Source organism: Ziziphus jujuba, chromosome 7, assembly GCF_031755915.1.
Source record: "Ziziphus jujuba cultivar Dongzao chromosome 7, ASM3175591v1".
Lineage (NCBI taxonomy): Eukaryota > Viridiplantae > Streptophyta > Magnoliopsida > Rosales > Rhamnaceae > Ziziphus > Ziziphus jujuba.
The window spans coordinates 13,516,170-13,530,388 of record NC_083385.1 but is presented as its reverse complement, the minus strand read 5'-3'; the positions used below and the strand labels follow the sequence as shown (position 1 = coordinate 13,530,388).

General features: G+C 31.0%; 2 protein-coding genes across 2 annotated transcripts; both read left to right on the top strand.

Moving 5' to 3' along the window:
* Positions 1-3,141: 3,141 nt before the first annotated feature.
* Positions 3,142-6,260, top strand: LOC107434668 (probable protein phosphatase 2C 63). The gene is made up of 4 exons (XM_060819189.1): positions 3,142-3,795; positions 4,055-4,434; positions 5,318-5,554; positions 5,673-6,260. The coding sequence occupies exons 1-4, from the start codon at positions 3,537-3,539 to the stop codon at positions 5,940-5,942; spliced, it is 1,146 nt and encodes a 381-aa protein (XP_060675172.1). The 5' UTR covers positions 3,142-3,536; the 3' UTR covers positions 5,943-6,260.
* A 6,223-nt stretch (positions 6,261-12,483) lies between these two features.
* On the top strand, positions 12,484-14,004 carry LOC107434669 (probable esterase KAI2). The gene is made up of 2 exons (XM_048479154.2): positions 12,484-13,113; positions 13,293-14,004. The coding sequence occupies exons 1-2, from the start codon at positions 12,746-12,748 to the stop codon at positions 13,735-13,737; spliced, it is 813 nt and encodes a 270-aa protein (XP_048335111.1). The 5' UTR covers positions 12,484-12,745; the 3' UTR covers positions 13,738-14,004.
* The last annotated feature ends 215 nt before the right edge of the window (positions 14,005-14,219 follow it).

The window sequence follows — 14,219 nt, the reverse complement described above, 5'->3', positions numbered from 1 at the left end:
AAAATGTATATAATTCAGCACAAAATAAAACGACGTAGGTCAGGTTTGACGGTTCACCCAATTAATTAAAACCATGTTAAGCAGTTCTTCTTCCCAGTCTATCAACAAAACCTGATATATATATATATATAATAAAAAAAATTTGATATTAAGGGTTTTTAATATATTTTTTTAATTTTCTAGGTAATTATTTGTAATTTTCTAATGTCAAATATAGGCCAGTGGTAATTAAAGTTTGTTAGCGATTTGAAAGTTATTTCTAGGAGGACACAAAAACATAAACACAAAATTGAATACAATATTTTATTGTTTTAGAGTTTTGCCTGTTGTGCTTTCTTTGTTTCATTCAAGTTTGTAATTGTTTAAATAATGAAAAAAAGAAAAAATCATGTAGTTGTTTAAGATGTTTAAACTATAATCACCATAAATTAACACTTAAAAAAAGTAAATTATACACAATTAAAAAAGAAAAAATAAAAAACCAAAATTAGACATTAACCACATTACTAAGCGACACCTAATATTCTTATTTACATTTGCTCTAACTTGAATATTTATACAATGAGTGAAAAAGGCGATACTTATACAAAGAGAGAGAAAGAGATTTCACCCAAAAAATAAAAAAAGAGAAAGAAAGAAAGAGATGAAATTTGGTTTGAGACAAAAAAGTAAATGATGAAAAAGAGAATACTTATATAAAGAGAGAGAAAGAGAATTCACCATAAAATAATAATAATAATTAAATAGAGAAAGGGGAAGAAATTTTCTCTGTTTACATATAAACTTGGAATTTAGGCTGCTTATCGGTTTGAGACAAAAAACGGTAAAGATGTTTCAAGGACTCCATAAAGAGAGAGAAAGAGAATTCACCATAAAATAGTAATAATAATAATAAAAACAATACTTAAATAGAGATGAAAGGGGAAGAAATTTTCTTTGTTTACATATAAACTTGGAATTTGGGTTGCTTATCGGTTTGAGACAAAAAAAGGTAAATGATGTTACAAGGACTCTAAATCTCTAAACCTACCGTTCCTTAACCCAACACGGAAGCGCGGAGCTTCTGAAGTGTGTCCTATCAACCTCGTTGAAATGGAATGTAATTTTTAATTTCAGTTGAATGTTTCTCACTATAAAAATCAATCTCATGGAGCGAGATTAAGGTCCGTTTGATACTTTTTTTTTTTTTAATGTAAAAACTCTTTTTGATGGTTAAAAACCTCTTTTAGCAAAAATTAAAGGTTTTTGAGAACAATTAAAACACTTCTTGACCTAAAAATTTTTTTTTTTTTAACTATTTTAAAAAAGTTTAAATTTTAAACTTTTTAAATTTTTTTTTAATTTATATGTAAGATTCCGATAATTATTTACTCTAGTTTTTTTTACTTATAATCAAATATCCATTAATTTTCTAATTTTTTTTATAATGATTATTATGAAAAACCCTATAAATAAAAATTCTATTTTCACCTGTTAATACCAAATAAATACTGAAGTCTAGTCTCTAAGCATAAATATATGTGGAACTCACGATGTGACAAGTTTTGTGTCTTATGGATTTTGTGGCTTGGATCTATGCAATTTCTTTTGGTTTCTTCAAAAAGCAATTAATTTTTCTTTGATTTAGTCTTCTTTTGTCTCACACTCCCATGAAATTCGCTTATAATGTGTATTCCAAGAATTATGGAGAGTGACATCAAAGAAAATATGACACTTTCTTTTCTTTCTTTTTTTCTTGTTTTTTTTTTTTTTTTTTTTTTAATTTTTAAAACCATAGGGCTCCTCACCAAACTAGCTACTTAACCTAAAATCCAAATACACTATTATTCAGTTTTTCTCGTAAATATCAGAAAGTTACTGTGATTGAAGCTTCCTGTTTGTCATAACCTTCAGGTACCCAATTTATTAATGCTTACACACAGCCTTTGTAATTGTCTAGTGGTGGAATTATGCATCAATTATATATTTTATTTTAGATTTAATTACAAAAATCGTTCATTGATAAAATGTTTTGCTATTATATATAGATTGACAATAGATATAGATATATATAATAATTAGCGTAAGCGAGTGCATAAGTAGAAGATGTTTAATTTCAAAATCAGATTGTTTTCAACTTATTAAAGGCGTGGATGGTAGGGTTTCATTTTTCCTCTTTGCAGGGTCCATATGGAAGAGAATGACTGAAAGTCAAAAAAGCACGCTATCGATGACTTTGAAATTTGAACGACTTGATTTAACTTACTTTCATACTTTTTGATAAACGAAGTTACTTTCATATTGTATCTACAATAGTATCTCTTTTTAGGTAATATACAGTTGCATCTCTTTAAAGTTACTGTAGAAAGGTATTTTTGTATCTATCATTGACTTTAATAAATTCCAACATTACATATCCATAATACAAGAAAATATAGTGTCAAACAGCTTGTATCCATCTGCAATATAAATCTAATAACCACTTGATTTATCAAACTAGGTTGTCATCACCATATAAATTTTGTTTCCCCAAAACATATTAGATTTATTTTCTTTCTAAAATTTAATATTGTTTTCTTATCATTTCTTCTTTTATTTTTCTACTCATAAGTAATTGTTTTGCTTATCACTTGGCTGGAATGAAAGGGATTTTCATAAGGATATAAGCTATTAATTAAAGAAGCTTTTGCTATCCAAGTGGTAAATTTTATAATCTATGAAATATTATAGGACCTTCTTTTCGTGAATTTTACGGTATAATTGAACAATTCTCACTCAACACTCCAAAACATCGAGAAAATATTATAATGCCGATTGGGAGTCAAGAGTCTTCGTTTACATGTTAAATGGTTTCCAAAAAGATAAAAAAAAAAAAGATGGAATATACCAAATAAGCGCGTGGAAAATACGTGATTAAAATACAGGGTGCGTGACTTTAGGCTTCAGATTTCACATACAAAATTCAGGTTATGCGAAGAATATGATTCTATTTTTATCTTCATGCTCATCACCACCACTACTAGATATGTGTCCCTCTGTACACGTCAACTCCACATTTGATTAGAACCGTTTACTTTCAGCCATCTGATCTGTATCCGACTGTTTAACAACGCGGTCCTCTCTTTCTTTTTTTACCCAAACAATATTTCAAATTCGCTCCTACAGAAATTTTATTAAATTAAACTAAAACCCCTTTAAAGTCTGTTAGTCTTTTGGGTTTTTTTGGTCCACGGTTGGTCCTCTCGTCACCCTCACAGAAAAAAACCTTAAAAAAAAAAAAAAGGAGAGCCCAAAAATTTCCCAGAAAATCCTCCTCATAATCTTAAACACGGCATCCCCGCGTCTCTACCGAATTTAGTCCGTTTCGTTGTCTCATTTTCTTTGTTCCACAATCGTTTACCACCAAACCCCACCCAGAAGAAAAGAAGAGAAGAAAAAGGAATTTTTATTTATTTATTTATTTATTTTTTTTGAGAAAACAAGAATCAAAATCTTTACCCAACGGCAGTTTTTTTTGGGGTACATTTACAAGCAGAAGAGACGCAGTTGATAAAAAGATGTTGGAACTATGTCGGAAACCATTGGAGAAGTGCTTTAGAGGAGGAAATGGAGGAGATGAGCTTCTGTGGCATATGGACCTGAAGCCTTACGCTTCAGGTGACTATTCGATTGCAGTGGTTCAAGCCAATTCGTCTCTGGAAGATCAAGCTCAGGTCTTTACATCCCCTTCTGCAACCTATATTGGTGTTTACGATGGCCATGGCGGTCCTGAAGCTTCTCGTTTTATCACCCACCACCTCTTCCCTTTCATTCAAAGTAAGTATATATACAATACAACCCCACCTCAAAATTCTGAAAATTTTACATTCTAGGATGAGATTTTCTTTGAATTTGAGTAGTTTTCATATCGGTTTGTCACTTTATTTATCTTATGGACTTGAGATAAAAAAGAAGATCTCCACTTGACTAGGCTGGTTTTCTGTTTGATTATTCTATTTGAGGAAAGACATAATTTAAAAAAAAAAATTTTTTTTTTGGGTCTTTAAAAATCTAAAATTGGTATTGCTCTCCTCAGAGTTTTCGACAGAACAAGGTGGGTTATCGGAGGATGTGATAAAAAAAGCATTTAATGCAACCGAGGAGGAGTTCTTGCACTTAGTGAAGCGATCATGGCCATCTAAGCCACAGATTGCTTCAGTGGGTTCATGTTGTCTTGTTGGCGTAATATCAAATGGCATTTTATATGTGGCTAATCTTGGGGACTCAAGGGTGGTTCTTGGCCGGAGAGAATCCGAGGGGACTCCAAATAGTGTGGTTGTTGTTGCAGAGCGATTATCTACTGATCATAATGTTGCAGTGGAGGAAGTGAGGAAGGAGGTTAAGGAACTTCACCCTGATGATTCACACATTGTAGTTTATACACGTGGAGTTTGGAGAATTAAGGGCATTATTCAGGTAGTAATCATTTTTCTTGGTAATTCAATTTTCCATGGTAATTAATCTCCATGATGAGAGATGATGAATACTTGAATTTCTGATAATCTATCAAAGTTTTCATTCGGTAAAGAGTGTGACCCATTGGCACATCACACATGAGATTTGCTATATTTGTTGCAATTAGATTTGATATTTATATTTGGATTGCTCTTGGCTGAGTTGTATAGGGAGATCAAAATTGATGTTTCTTTTTCACTTCTAGTTAAGAGTCGTATAGTGTGCTTACTGTTTCTGTCTTTTATTGAATTTCTGTTGTCTAAATATGTCGTTTACTTCTGGCTGTATTTTCTCCCATTACTCTTATATTCTGTTCTTGGAATCCCATTGCTCCTTGAAACAATAGATTTAGTATACCAATTCTTTCCTTGTAGTTTCTGAAGGAAAAAAATTAAAATTTCTTTCAATTGTCACCATTTCTGGTTGAACCTTTTTGACGTGGGTGCATTATTCTCCCTGTATTTAGTTGCACCCTTCTATTTCTTCGTTTATGCCTCTTTTGCGCACTTTTCTACATATGCTAAAAATTTAAGTGTTTCAAATTAAATACATTATTTATGGACTGCATATGAGGAGCTGGAAACAATTATATTGTGGCACTAGTCATAATAAAAATATAGTTGTTATTCTTGTTGTGAAATTCACTCTCATAAGCAATTAAGTGCAATGATGTAAGATTTCTGACCATTGTGAAATCATGTAAAGCCTGCATGATTACATCAATAACTACGCTGCCACCATTGCTGAATTCTTGATAGCTTAGCTGCTACTTTATTTGTATTGGAAAATTTTGTAACATGGTATTTCCTGCAGAGTAGGTCTTAAATTTTCATTTTCCTTTCAGGTCTCGAGATCGATTGGAGATGTTTACTTGAAGAAACCTGAGTTCAATAGAGACCCTCTTTTCCATCAATTTGGATTCCCTATTCCTTTAAAAAGGGCTGTTGTGACAGCAGAACCCTCAATAGTGGCAAGAAACTTGGAGCCAGAGGACATGTTTTTGATATTTGCATCAGATGGTCTCTGGGAGCATTTAAGTGATGAAGCAGCTGTTGAAATTGTCTTCAAAAATCCTAGAGTTGTAAGTACTTGCATAATACCATCACTTTTAAGTTGTTGCATCGCAGAGATCTTCATGTACTGCCTTGTTGTTTTTGTTATCCGTATGAGATTACAAGGTGCTTATACTGTCATCTCAGGGAATAGCAAAGAGATTGGTAAGGACTGCAGTTCAGGAGGCTGCACGGAAAAGAGAAATGAGATACAATGACATAAAAAGAATTGAAAAAGGGGTAAGGCGCCATTTCCATGACGATATAACTGTAATTGTGATATACCTGGATCATTCACAGGGTCCGGTAAATGGGAGATCAAAGGATCATTGCCGTTTCGACTGCACAAGCGTTCCTGTCGATATTTTCTCTCTTAATACCGATGAAGCAGATGGCCAATTTCATAATATTTCCTGAAGCCAAGAGAATAAAAAGTTAAGTCTTGTGAGTAAATGGTAATGTTATACGTATATCGATAGAGAGAAAGTTGGTCAGGCAAGACAAGAAGGATGCGGAATTTCTTTAAAATATATGATAGCAATGGTTTGTACATAATTTTGTACGCGAGAAATGGCAGACTGAATCTCCTACTCACTTCCCAATTTGGGTTTTGAAGCATTTCGAGTTTTCTTGAATGATGTTCAATTTTTTTTTTTTTTTTTTGGTTCTATTTTTGTTGAATAATTTGTTTTGTTCTGTTCTATATAGTGGAAGTTCATATGATATTGAGATCTATTTGAAACAATGAAACAAAACAGTAGCAGTGGGATTCAAGATTTGGTGAATGTCACCGAATTGTTAACGTGGGAGGGAGGGCCGTCGGAGTCCTGACCTCTCCAATTTTCCACCAGTGGCCCACAAAAGAAATGGCACCTGAGATTATTAAAGTATTAATTTTTTTTTTTTGACATATTATTAAAGTTTTATTTATTTATTCGAAAGAATAATAAGTTTTATTTGAACCCGGCTATTAGCAGACTAATCCATGGTAAGGGCTAAATTATTAACTATATGAACCCTGTGGGTACAATCAAATTCCTATATTTCGGAATTTCTATATTATTTGATATATTTACAAATATTCTATGTTTATTTTTCGTCCTTAATGGATTGAGCTTCAACATAGTCAAAGACTCAAGATAGTGATTTATTTACGATAAAATTTATTGTCTAACATTAAAGGTGGAAAGATTCAAATATATATCATTACACACACACACACACACACAAAAAAAAAACAAAAAAAAAAAAATTAAATTGTATTTTACCATTTATTAGTTATCTCTGTAGGGACAATTATATAATAGTAGTTGACCAAAACAGTAGAGTACATACAATTTGTATATATTTTAATAGATTTTTTAATATCTCTATTATTATTAAATAAATAAATAATTGTAGTACTATATGAAGTGGTTAAATTGGATATAAAAAAAAAATAGTGTTATTAAATTGGAGATAAAATGAAAAAAAAAATATATATATATATATATATATAAAGTAGGGAGAAAAGTGAGGGAATTATTCGCTAATTTCTCCATTGTATATTACACGTCAAAAGCAATCAATTCCATATTCGCTGATTTCTTAATTGTATGGTACAATATTTTCAAAAGGTCACTATGAACCTAACCAAGTTATAAAATAAATAAATAAATAAAATAATGTAAGAAAACTATAAAGAGATTCAGATAACAAATTATATGAAATTGCCTCATTAATTTGCATTTGAAAGAAGATGTAATTTGACCTCGTCAAGAGAAGCTTTAAAAGATTTTACTCGTAATTATTAAATTAAAATAAAAAGATATTTAGAAAATGAAAGCAGGCAAGACTATGAGAGTTGGACCATTTGGCCACCCGAATAACTAATCCTGAAGTTAAAATCTGTGATATATATATATATATATATATATAATTTTTTTTTTAATTTAAGAAAAATAAATATTTAAGATGCATGAATATTTATTAATAGCTATTTTGTTTCAAAATTAAAATCATTTGCTTCTTTTTATTTGTTTTTGATCAATTATATATATATATATATATATATATATATATATTTTAAAAGCTACTATTATCAATTTATCATTGAATGATTTGGAACGAGAATCTCACGTATTAAAGATGTGAACATTACCATTGGCTGCACTTGATCGGATAATATTAAGTTGTCTTATCAAAAAAAAAAAAAAAGTTAATAGATAGTTAAATCTAAAATTATTTTCAAACTAACGTTTATGTTTAAAAATATAACCAAGAAAAAAACAAAAACAAATAGAATTGGTTTTTTGTTTTTCTTTTTTGCGACGTTAACCTTGATATTCAATTTCATTGGATGTAATTGGGAACAGTATTACATGTAATTTATGGTCTCTCATACGAAATTTATCTAGAATTTTTCTTATTACATGTAATTTATGGTCTAAAATTTATCTAAAATTTTTCCAAATAAGAGGATAACTATTTATATATAGGAATATTTTATTGAGTAATGTTAGATAGTTTTATGTTACTCAATTAGCATCTTACTACATGCAATGAGAAAATTATAGTCCACAGAGAGAGAGAGAGAGAGAGAGAGAGAGAGAGAGAGAGAGAGAGAGAGAGAGAGAGAGAGAGAGAGAGAGAGAGAGAGAGAGAGAGAGAGAGAGAGAGAGAGAGAGATTATCTATGCAACTTAGCTATAGAATAAAATTATATATTGTTATATATCTTCCATAATTATACTAATTGTTAAATAATAATATAAATTACCGAGCCGATTCCTAGACCTATTTCCTTTCGGAATTTCCCATATGCTATAAAATGTTTTACATATAATGGTTGTATGGACAGTGTATTAATGTGATATGATAAACCATTTATAAATCATCGAACATTCAGCAACTTTTTTTAATGGTTTATATACTTTATTTTGATATTATCACAAATTTATTAATAATTCTGTTTACCATGGTTATTAGAAGTTACACAGCAGTTACGGTATAACAGCTACAAATATCTAATATTTTCTACGTGTACTTACAGCAGCTTCTACTAATAAAACACACGCACACACTTTTGCTCTGATATTTATTTGTTCATTTTGAAGAAGCTGATGTTTATTTGTTATGTGAACTTGGAGCGGACTTAAGAGAGAAAAATGCTAAAGGACCACTTGATGCTACGTGTCATGGATTGGCCGGTGACGTGAATCGAGGGCTCTCAATGTATTTTTATTTCTATTGAAGTGAACGTGTCATTTTTTTAATCAAGGTCAACATTAATAGAGGGCCATATAGAACTTTTTCCTTTTCAGAAGCATCACAATAAAGTGATACCGTTTTTTCTTTTTTCGTTTCTTTCCTATAATTTTATTTTTATTTTTATTTTTATGACTAAAAGATTGCCGTTTTATTGCCTACCGTATACAAGGAGAAAAGTCCATTGGGTTTATACCTGGTAATTCGGGTTGGTGGATTGTATTCGTGTTAATCTGTTTAATAATCGTGTCAAAAATGCTTAATCCAAACACGACCGATTTATTAATCGTGTCAGATACCTAAAACACTAACCTGACCTATTTATAAACAGATCAACATGACACAACCCGTTTAACACGATTATTTTAACGGGTCGTGTTGACCTATTAATCCGTTAACCTGAAATTGACCTATTAACTCGAAAACTAACCTATTAACCCGTTAACCCGAAAATTAACCTATTAACCCGAAAATTTTTTTTATTTTATTTTTATTTTTATGTTTTTGTTTTATTAAATATGTATTTTTTGTTTTTAAAAAATTAGTAATAGAAAATTATTTTTATAAAATTTTTAATTTATAATATTTTTTAGTTATTAAATATTATATTAGTGATAAAATATTAATTTAAAATTAAATTTAAATGGGTTGTAATAGGTATAATCATGTCGGGTTGAAACTGACACGTTTAATAAATGGGTCGTAACGGGTCAATTTCGAGTTAAACAGGTCAACCCGAAAATGACACGATTAATAATCGTGTTAAACGGGTTGATCCGATTATGACCCAAACCCATTTATAATAAATCCAAATCCATTTATTCCGTGTCGTTTTTGAGTCGTGTCGCCGTATTATAATCCAAATTGCCAGGTCTACTTGGGTTCACGTGGTCAAGACTCAAGAAAGAGGATAAGATAGAAAAATGTGGTCCTCATTCCGTGGTTCTACAAGTCTCCTAAAATCCCCATCGCTCGGAGCCATTGATCGCACCTAGAATTTCATGATGAGATGCCTCTTATATAAGATATACAATCGGTGATTTTTATTTATTTTTGGTTCTTTTAACAAAAGAAAGATCAACAAAAATAATTGCATTATAACATTCATCGAATACAAAGCATGTTTTTCTAAATTGGTGAAAGTTTTGTGCTTCATGAAATTTGCAAGTTTTTTATACAACTATTGATACTTTATTATATGACTTTTCCATACATTTATCTTGATTGATATTTTATAACCAAATTTTATATTTATCAACAATATATGTTAATAATTCATAATCACTGATTTCAAAATGTTTTTATAGCTCAAATAAAAATGCTTCTTTTTTTTCCTTTTTTTCTCTTTTCCCTTTCTTTCTTTTTATTATTTTGGTTTATTGGAGGCAAGGTGGTTTAAACTCTTAACGTACTGAAGATGTTTTTGAAGTAAACTTGCATCTAGGTATTACCAACAACTTTTCTATCCCTTAAAATCAATTATATAAGTAGATTCAACAAGACTATTAGAGACAAACTCTTGTTCTTTTATAAGATGCACCAAATATTCGTCCCTTTGGGCTAGTTCAATAATAATATTTACCAATTTTTTAAAAATAATTCCTAATTTGAACCTTTCATTTTCAAAATCAATAAAAGAAATATAATAATATTTATTAAAGGACATATAGTATTGTTTATTTTGCGTAGTTTTATATAAAGTTTATTAAACCATCAGTATCAAACATTAATTGATTTACTAGGAAGATATTCATTATTTTTTATTGCGGATCTGAAAACTTGAATATGAACCTAAAGACGCATTCTTAGTAATTTTTACTGTTGGATTAAACCTACTAAACGTACGAATACACATTTGCTTTCCTATTTCCTATTAAAAAAATGTTTTTATAGCCCCTTGATACAAGCAAAGAATGTGAAAAAGTAGGTTAGAAATAGAATTCAATGCCATTCTTTTTTTCTTTTTCTTTTTTGTGTAAACAATTCAATGCCATTCTTATTCAACAATAAGATGAAAAAATTGACTTCTTTGTAGAACAAATATCTCAAATAGCAAATCCTGGCATTTCCAAGTTGGGCGGCTCTTTACTAATAATTAAACCCGAGGACCACTCTAATTCGTCAACGAAAAAGAGAAAGCTTTTGCTTGTAATCTGCCACCTACCGATTACAAAAAAATAAAAATAATAAAATAAATAAATAAATAAATAAAATCTACGATCCACATACTCCGGCTGAGAGGTTGAAGGATAAGAAGTCCAATCACACCACATCCACGGGACAAATGGATTGGGCTTACATGTATCGGACGGCCACGTCACTTGGTGAAAGCACGTCTTTCTCTATTCTTACCCATGGAACGGGGCACCAAACCATCCAGGGCACCATACTATCAGCATTAATGTAAGGTCGGTTGCATACAACCAAAACTATCCGTATGTGACACCTAACACCCCCGTACGTGTGTATATGCTCTTATCAATTTGTTTCCATAGTTCAATAGTCGAAAATGTATATTTAATATTGGTTGATTTTTATCTATTTTTGCTTATTAGTACTCAATATCAATTATTTATGATATCGTTTGTTATCCCAATGTTGACGTTATACCAATTCAACAGTGACATCAATTGTTAGCTAAGATGTTAATTAATGTATTTTTTATTTTTGTTATATGTTAATTTATGTATTATACATATACAGGTAAGTCATACAAGTTTAATGTCAAACATTATATCACTAAATCAAGTTGTAATATAATTAAATAAACAAGTCAATGTCATATATTTATAAAAGAAATTAGTATATTAATACGTTAGTTATATATAAAAACTAAGCCATATTAATGGTTTAAATAACAATTATGCATAAACATTAGGTGTATGCCGTTTTTTTTTTTTTTTTTATATGTATTGAATATCTGTAATAAAATAAACTTGACCAATAATTAATATTTTGTCTCATAATTGTGAGATGACCTTTTTTTTTTTCTTTTAATAATTGTGAGATGACTTGTTAATTATTTAATAATATCATAAAATTACTAGAAAATATTTATTAGGTAAGTGCTGAATTAATATTATATTGACCAAATAAGAATTTTTATTATTTAATAAATCAATAAGTTGTTAATAAAAAGTTATATCCAATAATAGAGCATCTTATCTATGTCTACGAATGCATAGTTCAAATCTTATAGATAAAAAAGATCTAAGAATAGCAAAATATATATATATATATATATCCAATAATATAAAAATTTTACTGTGCAAGTGTATTATTAAATATATGAATAAGTTTATGTTGGATTATGAATTCGTCTTTCCACTAAAGGATCCAACAGAATTCCATAGAATTTGTCCATTGTACAATGGAATTTAACTTGAAATGTAGGTCTAAGTTCTAGCTCAATAGGTAGGACCTAAAAAGCGGGCTCCCGTGTCTAGTAATGGGTTTTTTGTTTTTTTTTGTTTTTTTTTTTAACGCTAAGATGTGTCTAATAATGGCGGTTGATAGAATTTGATGGCGCATTTTTCATGTCACTAACTTTAGAAGAAATAGCTGTGTCGAACCTGGGTGGCTTAGTATTATCATTTCTTATATGATTAAAAAAAAAAAAAAGACAACTATTTTAATTTTCATCAGTAGAATCAGAACCGTTGGATAAGATGACTAGAGTTTTTAGAAGACGACGTGGATATCATCTAGGAGACGGTTGGATATAGCAGCAACAGTACATAATGTACTGCGTCTAAACTTATCACCAAATCTCCTTACATGTGGTCGAAATTATCCCGCGTCAACAATCTTCGAAAAAACTAAGCTAGTGTCGGAACTCCACTTTCACACCATAAAACCCAATCGGAACTCTACAAATACCTAATCGAAACCCAACAAATAAATTAAAAAATAGGAAGAGACGTGTAAGAAAAGAAAAGAAAAAAAGCCCGAAAGAATTCTAAAAAAGACGGCGATATGGGAATACTGGAAGAAGCTCACAACTTGAAAGTTGTGGGAACGGGGCAGCAAATCTTAGTCTTAGGCCATGGCTTCGGCACAGATCAATCCGTTTGGAAACATCTCATTCCTCATATCATCGATGACTATAAGGTCATTCTGTACGACAACATGGGTGCCGGAACGACAAACCCGGACTACTTCGATTTCGAAAGGTACTCCACGCTCGAAGGCTATGCCTACGATTTGCTCGCCATCTTAGAAGAGCTTCAAGTCGATTCCTGCATCTATGTTGGTCACTCTGTTTCCGCTATGGTCGGTCTCATCGCATCCATAACCCGTCCTGATCTTTTCTCTAAGATCATCATGATCGCCGCTTCCCCGAGGTAGCTACATATATGTATAATTTAGTCATCACGTATATTTTGACGTATTTTAAATATTCGAGATCTATAGTGTATGTGTCAGAGAAAAAGTATAAAAAAATTCACCTCTAATTTAAAGTTTTTGGGAGAAGTGGCAATAATTCAACTATACGTATGTTTATGGTTATTGAGTCCTTCAGATATTTGAACGATGTGGATTACTATGGAGGTTTCGAACAAGAAGATCTAGACCAGCTTTTCGAAGCCATGGGTGCGAACTACAAGGCGTGGTGTTCCGGATTTGCACCGCTGGCGGTAGGTGGGGACATGGATTCGATGGCGGTGCAAGAATTTAGCCGGACGCTCTTCAACATGAGACCTGACATAGCCTTGACCGTTGCTCAGACTATATTTCAAAGCGACATGAGGCAGATATTGAAGATGGTCACCGTCCCTTGCCATATCCTTCAGAGTGTCAAAGATCTTGCTGTACCGGTGGTGGTTTCTGAATACCTGCATCAGAATCTCGGCGGAGAGTCGATCGTGGAGGTAATGTCGTCGGATGGTCATCTTCCTCAGCTCAGCTCTCCCGATATTGTGATTCCGGTACTGCTCCGGCACATTCGCTATGACATAGCAATCTGAATCCGCAAGGACTTGTTGTCTGTGGTAAGCAAAGAAGTCTTTAATTCGATACGAAAAGTACAAAGTTTTTAGGCGTCCTCTATTGATACCGTTTTGATTTGGTGTTAGTTTCTAGTTACGTGTTTTGCTTTTTCTTTTTTCCAATTTAATTGGTTGTAACTTGCTTATTTAAATGTTAATTAATAGGGGTTAATAATGTATGGTACCTCTTAAATAATTAGTTGCAAATTTGAAAGGAAAAAAATAAAGTATAGTTTTTATCGTCTATTGACACCGTTTTGATTTAGTGGTTAGTTTCTAGTTACGTGTTTTACTTTTTCTTTTTGCCAATTTAATTGGTTGTAACTTGCTTATTTAAATGTTAATTAATAAGGGTTAATAGTGTATGATATCTCTTAAATAATTAGTTACAATTATGAAACGAAAAAAATAAAATATCAACACGATATTAAACTGTGTTTAATTTAATGTTTAAAATTTTT

Coding starts and splice junctions, on each gene's coding strand:
- LOC107434668 (XM_060819189.1), top strand. CDS start 3,537: ATGTTGGAACTATGTCGGAAACCATTGGAGAAGTGCTTTAGAGGAGGA. Junction 3,796..4,054: donor CCTCTTCCCTTTCATTCAAA/GTAAGTATATAT, acceptor TGCTCTCCTCAG/AGTTTTCGACAGAACAAGGT. Junction 4,435..5,317: donor GAATTAAGGGCATTATTCAG/GTAGTAATCATT, acceptor TTTTCCTTTCAG/GTCTCGAGATCGATTGGAGA.
- LOC107434669 (XM_048479154.2), top strand. CDS start 12,746: ATGGGAATACTGGAAGAAGCTCACAACTTGAAAGTTGTGGGAACGGGG. Junction 13,114..13,292: donor ATGATCGCCGCTTCCCCGAG/GTAGCTACATAT, acceptor TGAGTCCTTCAG/ATATTTGAACGATGTGGATT.